The following is a 26,551-nucleotide window of genomic DNA, read 5'->3' on the forward strand; positions in this document are numbered from 1 at the left end:
TCGCGCTAATGATAATTTGGAATTGATCACGGTAACATTCAAAATGAATAAATTTAACAGTGTTTTTCTAATGGCTTTAACAGCAGTTCAATTTTCTTTTTTATCCCACGCGTTAGTTAATGGTCCTCGACAATTTTCTGTCGGCGATTAGGCCAAAAACTCGAAAAGAGAAACCTAAATATCCTGTGAATCAAAATAAACCAAAAGTTGCTGCTAATAAAGTTATGTCACTGAATGCCCGGCGCTAAATTCATTTCTAACGGATATAAATTTTTTATTAACCTGTGCATTAAGCCGATTTTATTCCCATTGCGTGGAGGCACAGGCTGTAAATGGCTTTTAAAGGCTAGATCATGCAAAATTAGTCGAAAAATTACAGCTCGATAGAAATTTCATACGATTACTTGCGCTGCCTTAATTTCTTAAGAGATTTATTTTAGTTGACTCTTTCTTTACACCATACAAAAACACAAGTTGTAAACATGCTTGCACAGATTATAGGTAAAATCTTTCGTTATTTATTTTCGATCGGCGATAGAAAAAAGATATGCCATTTCAGTGGCTTTCAAAGCTATTTTTTAGATTAAAAATCGGCCACCACGAAAGAGGTCGCCTTGTTTGGCCCTCGCGCAAATTTTCAAAACAAGTGGTAAAAGCTTAAGTCTAAAACATTTACGATATTGTGTTTTAATGTACATAATTACAGATTGGAACATCCAAGAAATCATATGTGCTCTACTGGAACCATCTTTATGTATGCAACTTTGCCTGCTTTTAACTGATCCTTAAAAAACTTAGTGCGACTTCGAAGTAAAAGCATTTTTAGAGCAATAAATTGCGAAACATAACAAAAACTTGTTCTATAGTGGAGAACTTTTATCAGCGAACTCGCTCCCTCATTTTGATCTGGGACCCGGATCAATTTATTCACACATCAATTCATACGTTTGCAAAATCTTTATTTCTTCATTTTTTCCAGCAAAGCTTTGTAAATTTACAACCCTCGAAGCTGGCAAGCAAATACCAGTATACATTACAGTGGATACTTTGAAAATCTATTATTTGTACAATACAACTTCAGACAATCGCGCACCATTATATATAATTTCAGTTTTTACAGATCTTTTTTTGCATTTGTACACCTTATCATAATTCGTTTAAAGTTAGCTTAAGCTGTTATCTCAAAGTGCTTCCTCTATTCTGGATTCTTATCTATATATAAAGTTGTAATTTTGAAGGAAATGATACATTGCCGCCCGTATACAGAAAGTGTATTGTTCGCATCGTTAGTGCAATGTTGGCCAAAAACCTTTAGTTATATTCTCACAACACCATTCAACTCAACAGGAAGAAACCGAAAAATATATATATATATGTTTAACCTTGTCTTCGTTAATTCTAAAGAGTGATAAACATCTTATTTCTCCTTAGAATATCCATACAGTGTCAAGCAAAAATGTGATGAGAACAATAAAAAATCATCAATTTTTGTCCTAATGTTTCACCGAAATCGAAGAACTTAGAATGTATCGAAAACTGTACAGGGGAATAAGGAATAAATTTTGACCCTGGCACTGTCAATTCCTCCGTTCCGGTACATACAAGAGTAGATTTAGTTTCTTAAAAGAGAGCTGTTCCTTCACACAACCCTGGGAGATTTTGATATTGTTCTTTGATTTTTAAGGCGGAGCATCGATTGTTCCAGAAACAAGCGATTGTGTTCGGCAAAACTTGAGCACTTAACTAGTGTCAAATCGAAGATGTTGCATACAAAAGTGGGTATTACCTTTGGCTTAGATCTTCTGTTATAATTGTAATTTAAAGAAGCATTGTGCAGCGAACACATTTAACATAAGATCACACCAAATGGTCGTTTTCTTCTTTCTGAATCTGTCCACTGCTTAACCCGTGGCATTCGCTGACGCTTATTCCAGAGCTTTTTGCTTGCGATGAAGCTTTTTCCTCCGCTTGCTGTCGCTTCCACTTGGTCCTTCGATTCTGAAACCAGACCTTTATTTGTGTCTCGGAGAGATTTAAGAACGAGGCTAGTTGTTTGCGCTCTGTTCCGACGATGTAATGGTTCTTATCAAACGCGTTTTCCAAGTGAAGAAGTTGTGTCGGAGTAAAAGCTGTTCTGATCCTCTTTGGCCTGCGGCAGGCTACAAACCCTGCGAAAAATAAAATAGTTTAGATTCCCCACAAGAAATAGTACAAAAAAATAGTTTTTCCAAGAAACGATTTTAGACCGAAGGCGCTCGCGTCTTCAGATTTCACGCGGCCACACGGGTGCTTACGAAGAGTAAATTGGTGTTTTTCATCGAGAGAAAGTGATGGAAAATTATCATTACCAAAGTTAAACAAATTACAACTCTGCAGGAAAATGTGTTCTTATCTCCATCATGATCCCTGTATATGGCTCATAATTAATCTCACGAGAGTCTTCAACCATTTTCGAAAAATGTTGTGCTCTGAAAATTGTGAGATAATCACTTTGAGGATAATTCTTGTGTAGAAAATACAGCTTTTTTGTTAGTTATTTTGCGAACAACGCTGTCCGAGACAGTGGGTGGCGGGACACTTCAAATTTATAGATTGTGGTGACTGGCTTACCTAAGGAATTCAGATTAAGTGCTAGAGAAAAGAAGTTTCCATGTAGTTAGGAGAGTATCTTACCGCTATGTAGAGACCCGGCGGTGTAGCTGCAGTTCAGGTCGTGCACATATCGATGACTTGATGCACAGGGGTAGAATGAGAAGGAACCTGAATTGTAGGCGGACAGACTATGCAGTGGATGCGAGTCGAAGCGTACAGCCATCGGGTAATCTGTTTGAGATTTGTACCCTGAATACGTTTGCTGGGTTGAAGGCTGAAGGGCCGAGTTGGGTCTGTACATGGAGTTAAGAAACGAAGATTGCGAACCTTCGTAAGCGTGCATCTTTGAAATTAAGATTTAACGTTTTCTTTAGCTGTGCGAGGTGCGCTCCACCCGAGTTCAGATGCAAAGAAGAGTGACTTCTCCTTAGAAGCAATCCAATTATATAGCTTACAATTTAATTATTATTACAATACATTGTTCCCATTTTCAATTAATGACTTGGAACTAATTAAAAGCATAAGCAGCGAAAATTTACAAGCTGCCGGATGCCTCATTGTAATGAAAACTGTGAAATTTGAAAATGAGCGTTGAAGTGAAGTTTCCAGCAAAGAATAATAAACAGTGGCCAATTTGCGCCAAAGCAAACAGCTCATAAGGATCAGCAGCCGATATGATCGGCTAATTTACGAATTCGCTTTTTATTGACGTCTTTGCTCTATTAAGCCAATGATAGCTGGAAACAGCTGATGAAAATTTCAAAGTGGGCGAAAATGCTTCTTTGAATGAAATTAAATATAAACGCCACATTGCAGGACCGGATGTGTCCGACGCTGTTTCGTGCAAATTCTCCACTTCATAAAGTGAAGTATGGAACAAGTTAATCAAGGGAGAATCAAATTAACTTCCAGTTAAGGTTACGCGTCCGGGATTTGCTGTGTGTATAAAGGCAATAAAGGTGTCAGATGATTATTACAAATCCAAGAACGAGGTTGAGAATGAAAGTACAAATAATGATTTGTCAAAAAAGTTGTATGTGATCAGCACCTCGTTTACTCATTGTTTCGTTCGCTTTCAAGCGCAGAGCGATGTTATTTTCAATGAAAACCACCATATGGTAAATCGAAAATAGCTTCATTACATTTTAATAAGCTCCCGTCGAATCTGTTTGGAAATCCACTAAATAATGAATTTCACTTAAGCACAGAACTTTGGGGCATTAACGAGAAAATACGCCATTGTCGCGCGTTCAAATTGGAACTCTGAAAACTCCAGCTCGAAATGTCATACCGATATGTTAAGAGATCTCGTTTTGCTAACTTCGTGGTCTTAATCTATTAGTGCTCTACAAAAGACAAGCTTTGTTTGTTTGGACAAAGATGGCCCGGGGTTTATAAAGAAAGGCATTCGGCCTTCACAGTTCATTTATTTAAGCTAAGTAAATTTCAATTAAGAAATATCCGGTAGCTCTTTGATACTTTCTCTTCATAAAATGCAAGTGTTAGAGAAATATTCCTGTCTTATTTTCGCCCAGCTAAAAACATCGAGCATTTTTTTCTTGTATTCTTTTCGAACACTATCACAACCCAATTTTTTCAAGGAGTCGGAAGATGTTCTCGAAAAAGCTTTTAACTTATTTTTTGGCAGGCCAAGAAGCGTTTCGAGAAAAAAAAAAAAAAGCATTTTTCTCTTTAAAACATACAACAACAACTTACTCTATGCTAGTAAAAATGGTAAAGTGTATTCACTAGTTAGCACTTGTTATTTTTCAGACTGCGTTTTAATAAAATCCTTAAATTTCTTCACACATTTCGCCTTTTACGCCGTTCAAAATTTAATGAGATTTAAAACATTTCCAGCCCTCTAAAAGGAAATCCAAAGTGATATTTTGATGTTTATGTATCCCATGATTATTTTCTTTTACACACTTGGACAGTGAGAAAAAACTCTACTTAAGGCCGTGGGATAAACGATGCTTTTGCGTAAAGTTGCGGTAATTTCGATGGAACAACAGGCTTATTACACGGTCGGTCTATACTGATCTAATGCGCGTGCAATACGGGTTATTTTGTCGCGCCCCAAATGGAATACGAATTAGGTCATAACAGTGAGTTTTACGGTGAGATTATGCTGTTAAAGTTTGGGTAAATTATGTGAGATGACCTACTATCGTGAGTCAAAAGATAGGATTGATTTTTTCATAATGGAACGAAACCAAAATAGATCCAGGGGGTATTGGGATGTATTGCCCGGGTGAAAAAATGCTACATTGAAAGTTATTATAATCTTAAAATCAATTCATAAAGAAGAATGCAGGGTCGAGGAGCAAACGTAAGTCGTCGCAACGTTGTGAATTTTTTTTTCGTCAGGTTTCACAGGACGTCCATTAAAATTCTACTTTTACACGAAATAAGAATCGATATTTTAATTGTGAACTTCATATTTTTTTGTTCACACAGGTGATGTAGAATTATTACTAATCAATCATGACATCACGTCATAACTTTAGATTTTTATTTTCTCTTTGTCGAGAATCCGGTGACATTATCTGTGTTTCGTTAAGCAGTAAAAGGTTGAACGATTTTGAATAAAAGATTTATGATATATTGTAATCGAGTTAAATGCACCTATACGCGTCTTAAGGTTTTGTAGATCTCTATTTTCTCGCCATGGGAATCGACCATCTGTCCCTCTCTGTTTTTCAAACACACCCCTGTACATTTTTCATAAGCTTGTTTATACAAAATGCAAACATCTTCCAAACAGGACCATTTACCTTCACCATCATCGGCAAACGATGTTTAAAGTTTCTTAAAGCAGAATTAAAGGGAATTACATTTTTGACGAACCAATCTGGTTGTCGTGAAAGAAGCACCTTTGCCAAGTGCCACGTTTAAAGTTTCAACTGTTCAAGCGGCCTGAGGTTTATGTACAAAACTAATGAAAACCGCCGTCCCTAGCCGACTAAAATATCAGGAAGTGGTCAAAATATAAATTGAATATTGGACCTCCACAGCTGTGGTTAAGTGAACACAGACAATAAGCCAGAACGTGCACCAATTAATTTTACTGAAAGATCAAATCAGCGTTCTTGCCGGCACTTTATATGTTCAAAGATTCCGTTTCGGAAAAGCCCAGCGCCTTAGTTAATATTTCTTCAAGGCAAACGAACTCGACACTCGATGCCAAAGTGTTCTTGATGTATAAGTTCTCCTTAAAATAGATACATTATCAAGGAAACAGGTGATGAGAACAGACTAATCAACACATCTAGGCCAGATTTACGAGATGAACATTCAGACTCTCAAAACTAACAATTAAAGACCTTTATGTCGCCTCGAAAGGAGAATTCCTTTTTCGATCGAGTTTAACTGTCTGGGACTACTAGGAGAAAGTAGCAGTAGTAGTGGTAGTAGTAGTAATTTGATTTGGCGGTACAACATATCTTCGATGCAGGAGGAATGTTGAGAACAAGGGGTAAAATGGAGAAGATAATTTTTCTGTCAGTGACAGGCCTCCAGCTTCGGGGTAAAATTGTCTCCAGATGAAGAAGAGCGAGGAATAACTGATATCGAAATTTGTTTCTGCTATTCTTTCCACAACCCTTTCCTTCCCCCCCCCCCCCCCCACCGCTTTCCACGATTTGTCACGTGACCAGAATTAAACATGACCTTAAAACCATGAAATAAATAGAAACAATCAGGTACATGGAAGTTCGCATTGAACAAACTTGTTCCTAAATATTAACATTTTCTCTTCGCTATATTCAGTGTTTAATTTAATTTTTATTAAATCGCATACTAGTAATATTGAGGTATATATTCATCCCTTGCGTTGTTTTTACCTTCGAATTAAAAGTTCTGATTCGTGTAAAAGTATGGACGTTTCTTTTCTGTTGTGGTTGAAAATGAAGTGTGATAATTCGGTCACTTTCGCTATTGCTGTCAGTTAACTCCACGCTAAAAAATGCCTGCTTTTTTGTTGTAACACTCTTCCATCATTTTTTTGATAACTTTTTTTTCCCTTTTATAAGAACCAGCAAATCGAAGTCGAGATGTGTTAGTCGAATCATTCAATAAATGATGAATTTTTAACACTGGCGGAAAATTACATTTCTTCAATTCCAAGGACATGAAAACACTGAAAAGTCTGTTAGTGTTTGAAGCTGTCAAAGTTGGACAACTGGAGGGCCGGTTTTTCGTTTATTTACTTAGTTTATTTTAATTTTCGTTTTTTCTAGTAACTCCAAGTGTTGCGTTCTTTCAGACTCATTTGAAACATTGCAGTGATTCTGGCATGCAAAGTTGTCCAGCTAAAAATAACAGGCTAAAATGTTATCCATTAAAAAGTTGTTAAATTATATCACTGTTAAAAGTTCTAAAATTATTACATTTGGCGCGGCTTTCTAGCGTTGTTTTGAGCTAACGTCGCGCCGTCGTTTTATCGTTTTATGCAATTTTTATGGGTCACAATTATTTCAGATTTCCATACTCTCCAACCAGTCTAGAACCTAAATCAACCTAAATCTTTGTTCATAACAAAGTTATCTACCAGGCTATAAATTTGTTATTCAAATTCATTAAAAGCGAGCCTTTGAAAGGAAAATAACCAGCTCTCAATTTCCTTTTTACGAATAGTTAAATATAACACCAATACAACGAACAATAAAACTATCCAAACGTAACCTTTATTTAAAAACATAAACTTAACTGTAAAGATGACACATTTTTTAGACCACACGGAAAATAAAACTACACTTGTTTTCACTAAAATAACAAAGAAAATGGTGTAAAACAGAAAACACGAAAATAAAACAACGAAGAGGTTTGGCTGAGAAACTTAGCCATATAATTCTCTCACACTTTTCTCTAAAGGCTTGTTTGGCGTGACGCTTCTTTTCTCGTAAGATATCGTGCTGTTTCGCTTGTAATCGTATTGTTTTCCAGCGTCAAGAGCTTCTTGTCTCGTGGATCGAAACTTCACACCCAGTTGCAATACAGGTATCACTGTTGTATTACACTCCAAACACGTGAAACCATCAACGATTTTAAAACGTCTTTGTGTCGTGGTGGTGTTAAGTTTGAATGCTAGCCTTTGTTCGGAAGTCCGGCATTGTGTTTAACAGCGTGAAAATGTTTCGCTCAATTGGTTTAAGTGATTTATGAGCGACCTTCTCACAGAACTCCTTACCCTGTGTGAAAACCGTAAGCGATATCTCACTGTTGAAATTTATCTGTGATTATTCTATCTGTTTGCACAATCAGAAAACTCAAGTTGAAACAGTAAACAGAAAGATACCCACTTCACCAAGCTCAACATTTTCAGCGAAGTCATCGTGCATCCGGCTTTTGTGTAAATGGCAAAATTACAGGGTTGTCTGCGAGAAAGTGGTGCAGGCATTGTTCTAATAATAGCAAACAAAGACACTCGACAATCAACAACATTTGGTTTTATTGAACGTTCGATTGTTCGGAGTCACTATGATAGCAAATTAACTCCCACGGGAAATTCTATTCCATTTTCATAATCAGCGAGGAAGGAAAAGTTCAAGGAAAAATGGAATAAAGAAGGAACAGACTATCGCAATATAGATCTCATTACAAACTGGACTTTTTTTTCTTTCATGAGGAGGCAAACTAGGGCTTTCGCTTCTTAAAAATATATTTGAAAAACGTGAATTAAAATAATAAAAGTCCACGCAAAACTCTATATTCTCTTATCGACTTTTTTTTTTTTGAATTTCAAAAATATGACATTTTTCCATGATGTGATTATTTATGAGGCCTTGGTTAGAAATCACGTGCATGATGCAAGACTCGGTGACGAGGGCGGATTTGAATTGCGGGGGTCCTGGGTTCCAAACATTTCTGCGTTTAAGTAATTAACCTGTTCGAGGGCCACGTTAATGGAAAAAGACAGCTGATGGTCTAAGACGCCACCCTCTCACAGGGCGAAGGGGAAGGCAATCACGACAAAGATAAGCCTAACTTCTTTTTCTTCAGAATATATTCTGAGCTTTTTACTCCCTCTCTTTGCCTTGAAGCGTTTTAATTCGATAACTAGCAAATCGATCCAGACTAACTTGCAGAGTTTCTTAAAAAGCGCCCTTTTGTATGTAGGTGAGCCTCTATAGTTCAACTGCGCCAACTAAAGCCGAGCAGCTAAACAGCAACATTCAATGACTAAGTACGAGAGCGTATGTACTGAGTAAAATTCTCAAGTCTAAAAAAAGTTCTTGCCAACAATTGAAACATCTCTCCAGACAGTTTTACATTATTCATTCATGGCCTTAGTAGCCCGGCTATTTACATTTGCTCGAAGAAAACATCGCCCCGAAATGTTGAAATTTATTATCAGGTTCAAGCCAAGTAAATTGTTTTCCTTTTAACTTTTTCAGTGGAAAGTTATTTTCACTCTGTACGCCGGAGTTTCACCTGCTTTAATGCGGATACGTGAAGCTCGTACTCATTTTGCCATTTTATGTTCATCACATCAGTGACTTAACAAGCAAAGTTAAGTATAAGCGCCTTTTAGCTTAATGGATCTATGAAATATTTACTTCATAATGTAATTTTCAAAACCTTGATAATAGTTTTGTTGTATAAGATTATTCAGATTGCTCGTTCTTCCATTTTTAAGCCCGATTCACCGTCGCAGGTTGAATTAGTTAAAATACCGCTCGTTTATAAATTTCTGGTGTAGTTTCCCCCGGTACTATAATTGACTTTTATTACAACATGGTTTTGAGATTACTACGAAGCTGTCGAAAAGCACTTAAACCTCTCCCCCATTCCTCCTTCTGTGACATGACTTGAGACTTCGGGTCTCAAGTTACTAAAACCCCTCCGTACGTAGCACACTTCGCCTTACCTTTGGTTTTTGTGTGTTCAGAGGCTCGTCTTTTCATGTTTGTAATAACTTCTGCCTTTCTTTGGAAAATGTAATGCCGACTCACTTTGCAATGGAAGAGAGATTTTTAGTTCGTAAACTGTCAAAAACTTTATCTTCGAAGAGTCATTTTAGCGCTTTCATGTTCAAAATTGTCTTTGATTCACCTCACAAAATCATTCACAATTGAATGACTTAGCCGTGCGAAATATGAGGTCGCGGTCAAACCCTGAAACGATGGATACGGACACGGTGAGGCAAGATTCCAGCAATGGAAATGCAAACAAAATAGCCCGCGCCTATATATTTAACAGTGGACAACTATAGCAGTGCGGCACAACGTACATTGTTCGTCAAGAGGGGTGAGGGGGGAGTTTCAAGAAAACTAAGGCTGTCATTTCACCGAGTTCAAGTTTTATTTCGTTACGAGTGATCTCAGAAAGATTCACGCCTGTTTTTTAAAGCCGCCGTTTGCGCTTGCGCTCACGTTTTATCCAATTCAAAATCTTCTCTTGACAGAACTCACCAGCCACACCTTTGTTTCTGTCTACATGTGAGACTTTGATTATTATATTTTATTAGGAGAAAGTCGAAACGAAGGAAATCAGTGTGAAACATACTTTCAGGAACACAGCTTAGAAATAAGACAATAAGATTTCGCTTCACCATGCAACATCAATAATGTTGATGGCATCGAAAATGGCGGAAGTTGACTAGGGTCTTTTAGGTTCATGATAAGTTCGACGTTTGATTCAACTGAGTTCGTCCGACTGAATTTAGATCGATCTAAATTTGAATTAAGTTCGACGTTTGACCCATCGGTCCAGCTTTACCCGTTTGGATGCAATTTAGTTCGTCTTATTTGAAGTTCGTCGTTTTATCCGGGCCTAAAACATTTCTCGTCCATTTTAGGTTCTGTATTAGACAAAAAAGATTAACGAAGAGAAAAATATATACATTGTTGTCCATAAAACGTTAAATTCATCTCAACTGACAACTGGAAAGGACAGATGCCAAAAAGGGACGTCGCTAGCTCATATAAACAAATGTTTCTTTATTATTTTCAAAAAATAAAAAATACTTTTTTTATAAATTATTTGTTTGATTAAAATTAAATAAATACTTTACTGTATAATCTTACTTGATATCATGAGAAGTTTCAAGCCACAAATCTACGAGTTCTATGTTAATGTATGACTGAAAGTAGACAAAAGAAACTTAAAAATTCGATATAAAATAAATTTGATGTAATACATTTATCCTTGTGGTCATAAATTGTTATATTATAGACCTTGTCGCGGTTTCGGGCACCATATCTGGTACTTTATAGTTCACCACTAAACGTTGTCCGATTCTCACTGGCTTAAACTGATCGCGTGACGCGACAGTGCTCATCGGCGCGGAGAGACACTACACTTCCCGTATGAGGAAAATACCCGGATGGATATTACTCGTCCATGAAAATTTTTCTGTAAACAAGCGGGCTGATGGAAAAAATTAAAAGATTTATTGATTTGCATTAAGTGGGTTTTTGTCTGTTTTCTTTTTCAAATTTTACATTTGGCTTTCACGGCTTTCATCTAAGGAAGTTAAAATAATTTAATATGATTTATGAACTGGCGCGCGAAAGAAAATTTAGTGGTGAACATTAAAGACATTACAGTGTTTACTTTATTGTTTAAAAAATGTTGGAAGTTCCAAAATAGTATAAATTAGTAGCTAGTTGTAAAATCGTACCGAATAAAAGGATAAGTAACAAATACGTACATATCCTGTTAACTATTACTAAATCAAATTTCTTCATCTAGCAAGCTCTACAGATCCAAGTCCTGTTCGATGTCTTCAAGATCTTCATCCGAGTCTGAGACAACTAAAAAGGAAAGAAATATGACTGAATTGAATTACAGAGAATGGAACCGAATGACAATATGAGTAATGAATAAGGAATTTACTGAATAACTGTTGTTGCTAAGCAACATGATAGATGATAGTCATTAACATTATCATAAGCTCAAATTCAGAATGTACTTTTAAACTGGGAGGTAGTGGTTTGATAGTCATGAAATTAAGGGCGTATTTCATAGAAGAAATACCATGCATCGGTATACATGTGCACATGCTCGCCGTGTTCGTAAATGACAGTTACTGATTCTTAGAGTGTTAAATGGTTTCCCGAAAGAAGAAAACAAAAGCATTTCAGTTTTTCTCACCTGTGGACATAACATCTATTTCTCCAAGTACCAATTGAAGTTGGTTTACTGTTTCTATCGAGTCTCGTCGAGGTCCTAGAAGAAAAAAAAACACTCACGATAAGAGTCATAACACATGAAGCAGTTTAAAAGAAACCAAGGAAGGCGTATTACCTTGTCTATTTTCCTCAGCACTTGGAGTCCTCGAGTCTTTATGGCTCACACTTTGTCGCCGTACTTTTATTTCTGGTAACTTAATTTTATTTTTTGTCCCAACATTTATCATTTTGTCTACCAACGTAGCTCTTTTCATGGCATTTCTCCAAATGACTCGTAACTTTTGTTTAGCGTGATGCGTGACTCCAGATTGCGTGTCTTCTTGTCCATCCTCGGGCAGACCATACGCGTGGCGTGACACTCTGGGACATTCTAATGCATTAATACTCACGTAAGATCTTCTGTGACGCCGTTCTTTGTCTTTAGAAAACCTGTCTCTTAACCGTTTAAGTTCTGATCTGTTCCTTGTGTCCTCTTCTTGTCTTCTTTTATACTCTCTCAAGCTGCAGTCTATTTCAGAGTGCAGAGTCTTAGTTTGCAGTGAGTCAATACTGTTTTTTAATCTTTGAGCTCTCATAGTTCTATCGGTAGAATTGGCATAGATTCCTTTGAGCCGCTTAAACAACATCGCTTCTTTTTCATTCATTGCGACAACTTCAGTTTTCTTGTGGGCAGACGTCAAGCCAGTGTTTGTCAAGGGACTTCGTCCTTTGGTTGTACAACCTTTTGAGTGGACATTTGTTTGTTGTGCACGAACTCCGGCCCAGCTCTTGGCCCAAGATGGCTGTTCTTTTTCGCTTACGTCGGTTCTAATCCCCACCTTTCTGTTTCCTGGACGAGTCTGGTCTTTGATCGGTGGAAGATTTTTAAGACGAATGGATTCCGAGGTGGACACCGCTCGTCTGTTATTAATACCCATTTCTAAAGTGGAAACTGTAAAGTAGAAATTTTACTTAGTTGCATGGCTATGAAAGGTAGAGACCACGAGAACCCGGGGGAGGACTCCCAGTTAAAAAGGACAGGCGTATTCGTCGAAAATTTTTTAAAAGAATCCCCAAGAGGTACCAAGATCCTGTTTTGTGGGCGTGGCTTGAAGGTTTTTTCACCCTTAAGAGGTACCAACTCTAAAACAACACAATATCTCCTGTCATATTTTTTTTTTCAGCTCAATACTCCAAAAGGTACTGCAAACGCTCCTGCTTTGGACCTTTTGACGTTCAACACCATAGAGTTACCAAAACCGCTTTGTCGATCCCTAAAAGGCACGACGAGCACCCCAGTCCTTTTTGCATGTCCCCCCGGACACGAGAAGCGTCCCCCTTTTCCTTAAAAGGAACTAACGATAAACAGGGGCTGTACGCTCCTCGTTTAATAATAGTCAATACCACAACAAAATAACAGTATTCTGGTAAAATAGACTCTCACTTCGCCTGCTCAATTTAGCCCCATTGAGACTGGTGTCTGAGATTCAAGATAAAAAAAATTGTCTATCGATGGCAGAGCTATACAGTTATACGTGTAGCCTCTCTGGTTGTCTTTTATTTGCGCGCAGAAATTCAAATCAACCAATCAGAGGCATGGATCTCTATAGAGTTACGTCACCAGTATGGAATTCTTCGGGTCCAGTCTCACACTCTCTCGAGTGGGGAAAACTGAAGCGCGCAGGCGTTAAGTCAGGCCTTTGTTTCTTTAGTTTCAAGAGGCCAGTCCAGTCTCTGGTTCGGGGAAGCGAGATACTTGTAAGTACCAGCCTCAGAGAGCCATTCATTTAATTCACACATATTCCTTCTACAGAATAGGGTAATGAGTTCTAAATGCTGATAGCTATTAATGAGCGGGCGCTGGAAATGCCTGTACTACGAAACTAAACTAACCAAACTAAACTGGACTCACGTTAACCTTGTTCCTAGGCTGGAAGGAGAGGCAAACATAAAAAAAACCCTGGGAACAAGCTTGAAATAAACTAAATTAAACTTAACTAAGCTAAACTAAACTTCATTCCTTTTAGCCAAAAGGTTGTTTAATGCCAAATGTTATTAAAAGACACACGTAGTTTCATATTGAGGGGAGCTTCATGGCAACTTTGGTTATTAGGGAAAAAGAATGTTTACTTACGTCCAGCGGGTCTGGAGTTGAGCCAGCTTCTAGTGGCAGTGCCCGGCACGACCACGGGACGGTGCCTCTGAAACGACATCCAGGCTTCCCACGTTTCCTTCACCTGGTAGTTTTGGCAACTAAACGAGAGACAATTGTACGATAATCAGCTATTGGATGGAAAAGAATCTTACTGAGACTTGTTAAAAGACTTATTACATTTGAGATGGCTTAGCTATAACAACCTTCGGACGACTGAGGATAATAAGAAAATGTCGGGCGAAACAGTTGGGATGACCAAGTTTTTGGTCTGGTCTTATTCGGCCCTCTCCATCCTCACTCATACATCTTTTTCCATTTTAGCTTATGTTATTACCTCTGCTTGCAATGATTTAGTTTTCAGTAGAGCCGAAAAAAAAGTAACAAAACCTGGGAGATATTAAAAAAAAACAGCGCTTGTCTTGTGTCTTGTCCAAAAGCAACCGATCCGAATTCTTCCAAAAGTAACGGCGTGGCATGAAAGCACGTCAATAATTTCAAACACTCTGACGCGAGCTTCAAGCTCGAAGCTCGTGCAAGATTAACTTAATAAAATAAAATGTCGAGCAACAGTTTGGTATTAATTTGTTTGTTTGCTTGTTTTATTCAGTAACAGTGTTTTTCCTGTTGAAGGTAAATTTGCACTCGACATACCGCGAAAACTGACTCGATCTATGTCCTGAAGAATGACGTCAATTAAATTGTGATCTACATCCACTTTCTTCCCAGAATGTGAACAGCACAAAGCTACGTGTACAGGTTATGAGAATACAGCAGCCGATCACTAAGGGCCAATTCTCTCGTTTATCCCAGGAAAGAATTGCATAACCCATGGCATGTTCGGACACATTTCCTGCAAATATTAATCACCGCCGATATTGCAAGCTTTTCACGAAGTACCCCGAACTTTGACCTTATTTCAACGTTATTTTCACAATGAAATGTGATAACATCCAAGTTATTCTTTCTCAATTTGTCCGCCGCAGGGTGTTAACTCAATCGAAACCACAATTACACTTCCTTGTAGTGTCAATAATAAAAATATTCACTTCTATGTGATATATACCAGTTAGTTACTTCACCTGTATTGTCAGTTTAGGGGATATTCCATATACCACTACGATCTTTAAGGCCTTCGTTTTGAAGGTATTAGCCTTTCTCCTACACGTAAAAACTAACTGGCTCCCGAGAATGTGTAAAATAAATGAGCGAACACTGGAATGGAGTAAATCGATTGGCACAGGAAATGCTCTGTAGCCTCTTCGTCGAGCGTACATTTCTATCTACTATATATTTTCTAAAATATACACTGAAGAACAGAAACTAGTGTAATTTAACAGATCTACCGAAATAATAGATTCCAAACATTGTAGCTATCGTTTTAAGCTCAGTTTAAGTCTTAAAGATAGCCACCTATATCAAACGATAAGTCAGGAAAAGTTTGAGAAAGAAGAAATTTGCATATGTCTGCTTTCTAGAACGTTAGCGATGCTGCTTTTCAGGGTTAAATAGGTTTTAAGAAAAACACGTTAAGGAAAAGAAATTCTTAAAAAAAAAGTAAAGAGAGCGATCATTTCATTTCCATCAATTTTCCGACAAACACACTAACACACTCATCTCACAATCGGAGACGAATGTTTGAATATTGTCGTCTTAGCATGTATTTGGTGCTCTAATGAAAGTTTAGTGCTTTTTGTTCTGAGTGAATGCAATTTTGCATGCAGTAATATTCTCCATACCTAGTAAAGCTGGCTGATATCTCCCAGCAAGGTTTCATAGCTGACTTTTCCCCACATTCTAACTGATAGTCCAACTTTAATGTGTAGAAATATCAACAACGAAATCAACACAATACTATATCTACGTCCTCGCATTGTTAGTAAATAATTTACCGTAATGTCTAGCTATGTGTTTAGTATTATTTGTTGATATTCCCAGAAGAACAAACATTCTTGGACCACTTCAAAGCAGAAAGCAAAGAGAAAGAATTTTCCTCAGTCTGAGAACTGCTTAAATCCGCGAGGAATTGTTATGATTTTAGCTCAAAGACTGAAGCAACACTCGCTTGCTTGGATAATCATTTTGCAGTTCAATAATCTCAAATTATTTCAAGGATTTACCTTTGAAGATTTCACGAATCATGGTGAACAAACTGCCTCATTCCGAGCTTTCCAGATAACTTCAAACTCCAATCATATGAAGGCCAGCTTCCTCAGAGCAGCTCGCTGCGTTCTTAGTTTTCGCGATGAGCCAAAAGAAACCCTGTTGTCTTTAATACTAAATATACATCACTTGTATTTATTCAGCAATAAGTGTTTGGGATCCACGCAACGGGGTCAAACAAAGAAATTTCACCGAGGCATGCAAATTAGGAATTATTACAAACAATTACAATCACTATACGTGTACCATGATTGACCCGTGATTGTCTTGCCGCTTGGCTTGACACAGCGCTCATAAAAGCACCAATATCATAGTTCCCAAAAGGATTCATCGCTAAAAGAGCACGGCCTGATGAGTTATATGGCGTAATTTTAACAAGAAAGACCGAAGTCTCGCGTTTTATTTTCGTGCGACAACTTTTTTAATTTCATAACAGCGTTTAGGCATATCTACCCCAGTATCAGGCTGTAGCCATGCTATTTCAGGCCCAGTTTTAACGTTGCTGCCCAATATACGCCATATCGTATTATTTTAAACAGGTTTTATCGAGTAATATATACCATCCACTGTATATTGTTTCTCAGTCAGAAATAGAACTGCAATTTGGCTTACACGGTGACGTCAAAAGGCGTTCTTGTCGATTAACTTGCTATTTTTGACATAGCCGGGGCCAACAACTTTTCACCTAAGTTCTTTTTCTCTCTTTCGCTTTTTGTTTAGAGCAAAATACACCTAAACAAGAAAAACTCAAAGCCGTGATTGGTGAAATCGAGTAACCCAATTCTGGAAATCTGAAGGTTTCTGTTGGCTTCCTCAAAATTGCCTGTCTCAATGTTTTCACCACCGTGTAAATTTTAATTTTCGGAAGTTGACAGAAAAGCTAACGAATTAATCTGTCCGGATTTGCTTGCGACGGCTCATATGGGTTTTCAGCTGCGAATTACCTTCCTAATGTTAGCTAACCAATAATCTTTCCTCCTCGAAATATCTTGTTGACAACTACCACAATGGCCAAGATAAAATACGGTCAAAGGTTCTTATGAAGTTTAATGCGAATACAGTTGCATAATTGCATACAGTCTGCCGACAGAGTAAAGCCGGATGTGTATTGAGCCACATTAAAAGCACGAAAGATCTCTCTTTTTTTCCAATTTTAGAGGGAATGGATTAATATAACCATCGGAGAAGTAACACTGAGGTGCAACTAGATCTCGCTCGAAATATAAATTTTCCTTACCCTGGGCTCCTGTCGCCACTGATTACCTTAGGTTTCTTCTACTATCAGGTCTGAGAAATTGGAAGTTTATCAAGACAATATCTCCTTCAGAACTCATTTATCTGTCTGCTCATTGTAAAGAGAGAATGGCTGTCGATCATGTTAGCTAAAATAATTCGTTAGCTTATAGCAGAACACACAATGAATTTAAAACGCTTGTTTCATTAAGCGTTTATTGAAATTATTGTAATGAAGTATTTTGCAAAACAAGGGTTTCTTTTTATACCGTAAGACGTTTGTTCTCAACACTGCTCAAATCGGAGGCATGTGGAGAGTCTGGTAAGACCTGGTACCCAACGCCGCTACTGAAACATGACAAACTCGATTCCTCTAAAAAACAAAGTTATCAACTTGCAAAGAGATAAAAGTCCACTGCAATTATTTGATTGGTAATACCACATTACTACCTTCGAGGTTGAGAAATGGAAAAAAGTCGCCGAATTCTTGGAAAACTTATAATCCTGTGGAACAGATCCTGCAAGAATGAAATTTTGGTATCTCCGTGGCAAGAATACAGTTATGTTGTAGAATTCTAACTGATCCGTTTTGCTGGTAGTAAAACTTCGCTCACAGGCTGCTAAATCTGCTTACCTTTGATGGCAAACTATTCGCATGGCAAAGGCCCCTGTTTTCTTCTCCATTTATACATATAAATCATTTTACAAAACATCTTAGCTAAACTGCGTACACAACCGGGACTTGCAATCGGATTAACACTTTCAATACCATTATCGGGACTTCAATGTTTGTGTCTGGGGGTTTTTGGTGGGGATTAACGTAGAAACGTCGTGACTGGTTTATTATTTTGATTTGGTATTAAAGATCACGATGTTGTGTCACTATATTTTCTTATTGGATCTCTTTATTTCTCTCTTAGCACAAGAGAAGTCACTGTACAAGTTAGTTGTCATAACACGCATGATCTTTGTCCAATCCTCTTTGAAAAACAATTTTCTTTTTACTAGCTCCTGCACAAGACAGACTTCGCAATTTTGTCGATGCAACTTAATAAGTATTTGACATTTAAGCCTCCTGACTTCTCTTCATGTTTGAATAAATGCCGGAATTTTCCAACATGAAAGGATTTTGAAAGAGCTCTTTACAACGAATTTTATAGGGATTATCCGAAATGACCTCTGCCAAAAGTTCAAAATGAGCTGACAACAGTGATTAGGAGGATATCTTGCTCAGATTACTGAAAAAGACCGACAAAAATTCCGGAAATTTAAGTTGGAAATCTTTAACGGTTCGGTTGTAGTGCTTCGAGATATTTCGTGTTTTCCTCTCCAGTTCCCAGTCCTTTGTGAATGACCACATGTTTGAAGCCGGCACAAATTGTAAAGCGGATGAACGAAGCATTTTTCAAAGGGAAGTCTTTGCTTCCGGCACTGATAAGCGGCCGTTATATCAAGAACGAAAAACATTTGTTTCCTATTTCCGTAGCTTCCTTTCATACTCGTTTCCGAGAAAAGGGTACACTATACTAACATATTTCGGAATTTGTTAAGAAAATTCGTTGTAACAGATTCGTCGATTTTCTGTGTCAGTTAAAACAGCAATCTCAGAAAAAGTTGAACTTTCAAACGATTTCCAATGAAGTCTCTGCGGTGTCACAGTGCATCATTGGGCTACGAAAAAGTTTGATGGAACTATTGATACGAAGCGTGGCTAAAATGTTATTTCAAGCTGTTATTTCACCTCTACAGATCACATATAACCCGCGCGTGAAATCTCAAGTAAGGTTGTAGAAACAAACACGCTTTGTCAACAAAGGCTGTAGCATTAACCTCAGAACGCAAGGGGTTTCTCTTATCATGGGCAAAAGAAGGTCTGCGCTCTCTGGCTATGCTCGCATCAGTAAAAACTCGTGAGATCTTGAATATAGGAAAAACTGCGATCGATAAGCGATATGTGCACTTATGAGGGAATATCGATGACATCTGTTCTGAGAGTCGATCTTTGTGGATAGAAACAATCAAAGAAGTACAGCTTTTGTTTTGAAACAATAACGGGTACATGTAAATCACATCTGTTGTGAATGACTTGCGAGAACGCACAACACAGCCGACAGATCATGACTTCTGCGAAGAATACTGTTGACAATTTCAGTTCGTCGCAAAATCTGGCAAGCAATTATCAAAGCAATAATCTGAAGCAGGGTTGTGTTAGGTGAACATAATCACTTAACGATGTCTGAAAATTCAGTCAACTGAAAAAGATACGATACTCATACATACATTTCAATCAGACGGGATCGTAAATTGCAACGCTGAAAGAGCACCGTGAATTCGACAATATCAACGTTTTATTATCCAACTGCAGCGAATACCGTCCAAATTTATAGTTATTTATTTTATTTGTACAGTAGAAAACCTGTTTGCCGGACAGGTCGGGGCGCGCATGCAAAACTGTCACACTCTCCCTCTTTCCATTGATAAATTTATTGACTACAGCAGTAGGATAATAAATCTCTTTTTAGACGTTTTAGTGTGTACTATCGCTTTATATTTTTACTCGTTGTTTGTATTTTGACGAGCCCGTACAACTCGTAAAATACACAGCGATACTACACACCAAAACATCTAATACGATATATATATTTGGAGGAAAACAATCAACTTACTTTGAATGCACTGAGATGGACACATAAGTTCTTGGTCTTTGACTTTCTGTTGACATTTTTTTCTCAGTGTATCGGAAGCTGGATTCGACTCAGTCTACCAAATCACCTTGAAACTATGATTGGAACTTACGAAGCCCATTATTTCAAGACTACAGCTGCTAGTTTCAGGCGAAAGAAAGAAGAGCCACTACGCGAGTTTTCCACGTTTCTGTCAATGCTAATGAAACAGGACACGGTGCTTGAGTGGAATACAGATCAACTGGCACGTTTTACCTGACTGCGTTCATACCACAAGTGAATCAAATGATTCACATTTCCCCTTGGGGAAGTATGTACTTGTAATTGTGTCCTCTGTTGCTAGGTAACGCCTAAATGCAACCTAGCAACGAACAAAATCCCAGGGGTACCAACGCTATTTAGAACTTGAGTGCACAGTTTTGGGCTGCCTCAGTGCCCCGTGATTGTAAAAAATAAAGCAAAACTGCATAGTCTTTGGTGAAATCGCGTGATTAAATATTCGAGGTCGTGACACCGCCTCGTTTTTAATAAACACCCAGCCTTGATGTGTAAAATTGATTTTCCGGTCTACTGTAGCTTTCTTGGGCAAGTAATTACCAAGCCATTTTATTGACAAACTCGAAAGTACCTTACAAAACTCTTGACAGCTTTGTTTGTGTTTCTTTTTTCTTGAACGTTTGAGCAATTAACGAACCAAGCCTTACAATAGTGAACAACGAAAGAACACAAAGAGTTTTCATTTGAACAGACAGATGGCGGAACGACATTATTTTTTAATCAGAGAGGTTCGTGCGCCAAAAAGACTAATCAGGGCTAATTGCACATGAGATTCCTCTCTGGCGTGAGAGATAAGACGACGCTAAGTCAACGTTACTAGAGTTTCATTAGACTGTAATACGAACGTTTTGAAACAGTGTAGTAAGCAAACAAACGACTTAACGATGAAAAAAATCAAGGGCAAACATGCCAAGGGTTGTTTTGAAACCGTAAATTGCAAAGGCGTCATTCTGGTAAAAGAGGAGGAGATTACATGGATTAGCGCTAATGCTCACGACAGACCGAGAGACCGATAAAATGTAAGAGATTTTTTCGCCGTCCTTCTCGCACGATACATGTTTTTTGAACAAAAAAAAAGCCGGACCTGAAAAAAAATCGTCAAGGAGCAGAGTTAAAGCGCGGTTCGCTCTCCACCGCGCTGCAAACAAATTCAGGTCTAGCTGCAAATCGCATTGCAAAAGCCATTTCAGTGCGAAGGGTATAACCTAGCGTCAAAACGGGCATTGTTCAGACGGAAGAAGAGACAAATCGGAAGTAAAAGAACACGCGAGCGTTTACTTAAGGAATGGTTGACAAGGTTTTTGTAAATGACTGCCTAGATTACATGAAATTCCATCTTATTCTCAAGATGACAGCTTACCGCAGATTTAATGTACGTTTCATTCTTGCACGCATACAAGCTGCGGAAGGAATCTGAACAGAAGAAACACAGTGTTCATGATGAGGCTCGTTAGGTTAGCCAGGGCAGTCGAACCAGGCGTAAAACGGGGAAGACGGGAGGAAGATCGGAAATGGAACTGAGAGGGTGGGGAGACGGGGAGGGAAAACGGGGGTCAAAGGAGGGGGCTGGGAGACGGGGGTGGAAGGAGGGGCCCATTCCATGTTTACACCTACAACGCTGGTTACGTCAGATTGAAACGCGAGGGTGTTAGCCTATACACTCTATGCTGGTACTTGTTTTCTTTTAGCGAAATCTTAGTGTGCTGGGTTGATATAGTACAAAAGTACAAAAAGAATAAAGGAAGACAAGTCATTGAATTTTACAGAACGTTGTTATAAAACTTCTCAGTTACGAAACAAGAGGCAGATTGCTTACAAAGAATTCTGAAGTATGGACAAAGATTTCACGATGTCTAATTGGACGGAATAAAATGAGAAATTGACCACCCATCCCCTATCCCCTCGAAACCGGCCGTTATCAAATAATTCGCGCGAAAATCAAGTCAAATCTGGGGTTTTATTAACCAAGAAAGCCTGTCAACTCGATGCGTAATAATGTTTCCATAAATGTGCCGACAACTTGCTTTGAAGCGAAAACGCACCGAATGACATATTAAAAACAGTATGAAGATAGCTGGCTACGATTTTAAAAATCTAAATTCTTAAGTGGCAAGGGGGAAATGTACCTCATTTGCTTGTCCTCAATTGTGTCATTTAATTGAAGTCATGGCTCTGTTCCATGCGGGCAATACTTTACAAACAGACACTAATGAACAAATGAAATGGACATAAGTCAATATCAGGTACTACTGTACAAAGATGGTGAAACCATTTGTGTTTTAAAATTTCAAATATCTAAACACGCCTGCGACCACTGAAAAACGCAGTGTTACAAATTAGCTAAATTTAAAGTTCCGATAGAATAAAACTCATTCCTTTTATCCCTAACAATGAAGTTTTCCTACCATCTGAAAATACCTGCTGTCGTGTAAAAGGGCCCGGATTTATTGGAGATTAATGACTATGTAGGACCTCGTAAACAGTAGTAATCGCATAGATCAATAAATGCACAAATTGTGTCTTAAATCTGTACTTATAAAGGACCTCTTTGAGTGTGTGAGGTTAACAAGATTTAGCTGCATACCCCAAGAGAAAAATCAACGTGATTCTATCGCTAAAGGGATAGGGGAAAGAAGGTTGTGAAATAGGTACAAAACGTTAATTTCTGGGAAACCCGTGACATGGCGGTATAGGAAGACTGGAACGCAGCCAGAAATAACGCCGAATGTTCTTCTGGGACTTTTGTTCCATTCCCAAAAGTTTGAATTTTTACATTTGCTTCTCGATACTCTTTCAAACAGTCGCCGTGATTCATTCGACAGCACACCATCAAATGAAACAAGGGAGAATTTTTTTTCCGCGAGAAAGCGTCGTTCAGCGTCGGCCGGGCGGGCATGTGACAAGAAATTTTTCAAAAACATTGAAGTTGATATAAAAGGTCTCCGACACAATCAACACTCTCAGGTAAAACTGCGTAAAAACAAAATAACAAGGTCCCTGATGGAAAGTGTTTGGGGTGAAATTCTAACTGTCTTGAGTGTTGGACACAAAACCTTTATCAGAAGAAATATTTCCCAAAATGTCTGACCAGAATTTCGCTTCATCAATCCAGGGAGTGAAATTCAGTACGTCCAGTAATTAATTACATCCAAGATGAGTGGCCATCAAACAGATTGTTTGATTGACAAAGTTTATGTCAAGATATATGTGCAGTTAATGGAGGAAAACTTCAACGACTAGTGAAATGGGCTACATTTTCCTTCTGGTAAAAAGTCTACGATAAATTGCGGAATAAAATACGCTATTAAAGCAGTGCACAAATGTCACGAATGAAAATGGTATTGTACATCTTTGTTTGATTGCCTGGTTCTTCCGTCACAGCGCGCGTCTGAAAACAATTCCCAGTTTTGTTTGGTTACAACACTGAACACTGTTTTACAAGTAACAACAGATAGCCTGCGTAGTAGTCTTTTCCGTTTCCTTTCAGGCAAGCGGGAGTCGCGCGAACAGAGGTAACAAAAAAATTAGTGGCAGGAGGGAGGTTCCTAACTTTTTGCTCTCGCCCCATGCGTTCGGGCGACTTCCACTTGGCTCACGGTTTCTCCCGCTTAGAGGAAACGGAAAAGACTGCTACGCAGGCTAAACAATAGACAACAGCATAGCATTTGCATTCCACTAACAAACCTCGTTTACGTCAGTTGTTTTTGAAATATGCGTGAGACTCGAATTTACACACTGAAAAACGCAGAAAAGAAAGCAATTTGTTTTGAAAGGATCAATCATTGCGATCAGCAGAGCTTGCTGAAATTTCAAGCTTTCCGTTGAAATTTTAGGAATGCTAAAATTTGTGCAACTTACCTTAGTTAACCATTTTGAGTTTGGCAGTGTTTTCGAGATTGCACCACTCGACACATTCACTTGACTTAACTGTACTGACTGTCAAAGACGGAGCTGAATTATACCGAGTGAAATGCGCAACGTATGTACACTTACAGAACAATAGTTTTTGGAAACAGTAGGTTGCCAGGGCCATTTTGGCGGATCAACTTTCGACAACGACATTTAAATGGCATTAACTTTAATTATAATTTATGAAAGGTCAAATGTAGACCATAGGTGAATCGATCATCTCCTTGTAGAGAGCAATTTACGTCACATCCAGTGGCGCAAAGCTCAGTTGAAGACGCACCCGGGAGGTGCGAGTACAAAAAAAGAGTCTCGTTACCAGGTCCCCACCTCGACCTCCTTCGAGGCCTCGAAGCGACCTCGTTACCAGTGAGTTTTATTCCTTGGGGCTCTATTAAAAGGCAAGCCCTTGCATGTGAAGAATACCTGAATCCATGGGATTGGAAATTTCCCCTTTTAAGAGGCATGTCCATAGCAGATCCTATGATTGCAAATGTAAAGGGTCCTACGGAAGATCAACGGCGCTCAGAGCCAAAAACAAAGCTAAATGGACGCTAACGTAAAGGGGCTTTGCAGACACACCCAGTGTTCATTTTTCCACATCATCCACATAAAACTGTGCGTATCGGGAGGGCCTCGTATTAGATGCAGGTTGACTCCAAACACTTAGAGAACTTGTGAATTTTAGCAATTGGTGAGGGTTTTGTTTTTTAGGGTGAAATTTTGAAGAAGATATTGGCTTTCAAAAGGCTGCTAATTTCAAATATTAGGTGGAAATGAGACATTCAAGTCGTGTTTTGTTTTATGTTTGTCTGTTTGATATGATATGACTAGAATGTTTTCATACAATCTCTCTGCTTTATATTATAAACTTAAATAGAATGTCATTCCTTGCATCAGGAAATATCAGTAACTTGGATCTTGCCTTAATGTAGGACAACTAGTTTCACAAACAAACATGTCACATTTAGCAAGGTCGGAGAATTAAAATTTACGACAATAATTGAGTAACAGAGGCAATAGCCAGCGTCAATGAGAAGTTTAATGATATATTCCAAGAAAACTCTACAAGCTACATTTGATCATTTATTTTTCAATAGACCTCGCACCTCGTGTAATATCTTCTACTTATCTTGTGACTATTAAAAAGACAATTAAATTAAACCAGGTCGCTTGTGAGTGTTCTGCCCCTCGTTGGAAATTAGGGCCGACATTATGCAATCATGAGAGCATTTACTTCATCTTCTCTTGGTTTCATTTAAATTTTCAACTCTTTAAGGTGGCTCGAAATAGGTATTTGACGCGCGTGGTTGGGTTTTAATTCTTCCCAACTGAACTAGAAAACGACACGAAGACTACACGAACGATGGGATAAAAAGTTAACAGTGGCCGCGCTGCACCGTGTTTCACTGCCGCTCGTCAATGAAATGGAGAAAAAGTCGGTCTTTGAAATTACAGGAAAATCGCTTGTAGAGGTGTTTTTCACCAAAAACGTTGCAGCTTGGTGACAACCAGCACGTGTTTGAAATAACGTAAAGAGTGGAGGTTTTGGAGGTCCAACTGATACGGCTCACCGTTGTTATAGTAGCAGATGTTCTAGAGAATATCGAGGAATCTGTGATGGCTACTCAGTAGTTTTCAGTGGAAATGTATCTGCAATATCATGATCCTAAGAAGTATTTTATGACAGGTATTGCCGGCGGTCCATGAGCCTTTATCGGGTCTTGAAACCCATCTCGAGCCACTTCAATCTAATGGAACTAAAATGCCTATTTTCTTTTAGAAGAAACCGCTTTTAATGTGGAAAAATTCTTCACGTCTTTTAAAATTTCTGTGCACAGGAACATATGTCTATTTTTCACGAGTTGTTAGTGGTGGTTGACAATTAGCCTAACGTCGACCTATCCTGTGACAAATGCCATGTTTCTTTGACAGGAAGCTGAAAATGAAATTAGCTACTGGTTGATCGAAAAAATAAATTTCTAAAGACCAACGATTAAAACCTTTGTATAGAGGCAGTTGATGGGGTATTGCTGATAGTTGACAATTGGTCTTCATTGTTACTGTCAGGTAACAAATGCCATGTTTCTTTGACTGGCAGCTCAGAATGAAATAGGCTTTGGTAGATTGTGCTCGAAAAAAAAGCTTATTATGCTTTTAGCAGTGCTCATATTTTTTAGAAATTATGCCAAAATCATGCTACTTTCTGAAAATTATGCTCTCTGTCACCGAAGTTATGCTACTTGGATTTTAAGGAAAATAAAGATCGCCAGTAGCTTAACTCTATCAATTTTGACTTTAATGAACATTCAGACAGTCCACCTTCCAGTCTTACAGTCTTCAGCTGTTTGGATCTGAGTTACCTCTTTCCTTGTACTTTCCAGTATTACTTTTAGGAACACGTTCTCTAGAGATTGAAGCTCTCGGTACGGCACTGGGAGTGCTGAAAGTGCTGGGAGTGGAATCAGTGGATGTACTCGAGGACGACGCCATCTTTGATCTAAGGCCTGAGGGGCCGAGCCGCCGAGCCATAAGCGTGGTGGCCTGAGGAGAGTCTCAGCCTCTCAGATATGTACGGGGTGACCTAGCTAGAGTCTTCCAGACCTCGATATTTTCCAATAACAATACAGAAGTAAAGTACAAACTGA

The 26,551-nt window shown here is 38.4% G+C and overlaps 2 protein-coding genes across 3 annotated transcripts; both read right to left on the reverse strand.

Moving 5' to 3' along the window:
* Window positions 1-897: 897 nt before the first annotated feature.
* Window positions 898-3,007, reverse strand: LOC145467351 (homeobox protein EMX1-like). Its single transcript, XM_081450905.1, has 2 exons — window positions 2,674-3,007; window positions 898-2,168 (listed from the first exon to the last, which is right to left on the reverse strand). The coding sequence occupies exons 1-2, from the start codon at window positions 2,933-2,935 to the stop codon at window positions 1,858-1,860; spliced, it is 573 nt and encodes a 190-aa protein (XP_081307031.1). The 5' UTR covers window positions 2,936-3,007; the 3' UTR covers window positions 898-1,857.
* A 7,514-nt stretch (window positions 3,008-10,521) lies between these two features.
* On the reverse strand, window positions 10,522-22,274 carry LOC145474490 (uncharacterized). Of its 2 annotated transcripts, none has more exons than XM_081455146.1 (5): window positions 22,124-22,274; window positions 13,843-13,961; window positions 11,845-12,660; window positions 11,692-11,766; window positions 10,522-11,351 (listed from the first exon to the last, which is right to left on the reverse strand). In XM_081455146.1, the coding sequence occupies exons 1-5, from the start codon at window positions 22,126-22,128 to the stop codon at window positions 11,296-11,298; spliced, it is 1,071 nt and encodes a 356-aa protein (XP_081311272.1). In that variant the 5' UTR covers window positions 22,129-22,274; the 3' UTR covers window positions 10,522-11,295. The 2 variants fall into 2 exon arrangements, with proteins under 2 accessions (XP_081311272.1, XP_081311271.1); XM_081455145.1 differs by lacking the exon at window positions 22,124-22,274 and adding an exon at window positions 19,923-20,887.
* Between the last annotated feature and the right edge of the window lie 4,277 nt (window positions 22,275-26,551).

The sequence above is a fragment of the Orbicella franksi genome, chromosome 2 (genome assembly GCF_964199315.1).
Source record: "Orbicella franksi chromosome 2, jaOrbFran1.1, whole genome shotgun sequence".
NCBI classification, from domain to species: Eukaryota; Metazoa; Cnidaria; class Anthozoa; order Scleractinia; family Merulinidae; genus Orbicella; species Orbicella franksi.

Excerpts from the sequence above, each read along its gene's own strand:
- LOC145474490 (XM_081455145.1), bottom strand. The coding sequence starts at position 19,978 with ATGTCAACAGAAAGTCAAAGACCAAGAACTTATGTGTCCATCTCAGTG. Across the intron at positions 13,962-19,922 it reads TCCATCTCAGTGCATTCAAA|TTGCCAAAACTACCAGGTGA; the intron begins GTAAGTTGATTG and ends TCTCTCGTTTAG. Across the intron at positions 11,767-11,844 it reads TGCTGAGGAAAATAGACAAG|GACCTCGACGAGACTCGATA; the intron begins GTAATACGCCTT and ends TTTTTCTTCTAG.
- LOC145467351 (XM_081450905.1), bottom strand. The coding sequence starts at position 2,935 with ATGCACGCTTACGAAGGTTCGCAATCTTCGTTTCTTAACTCCATGTAC. Across the intron at positions 2,169-2,673 it reads CGCCGGGTCTCTACATAGCG|GGTTTGTAGCCTGCCGCAGG; the intron begins GTAAGATACTCT and ends TATTTTTCGCAG.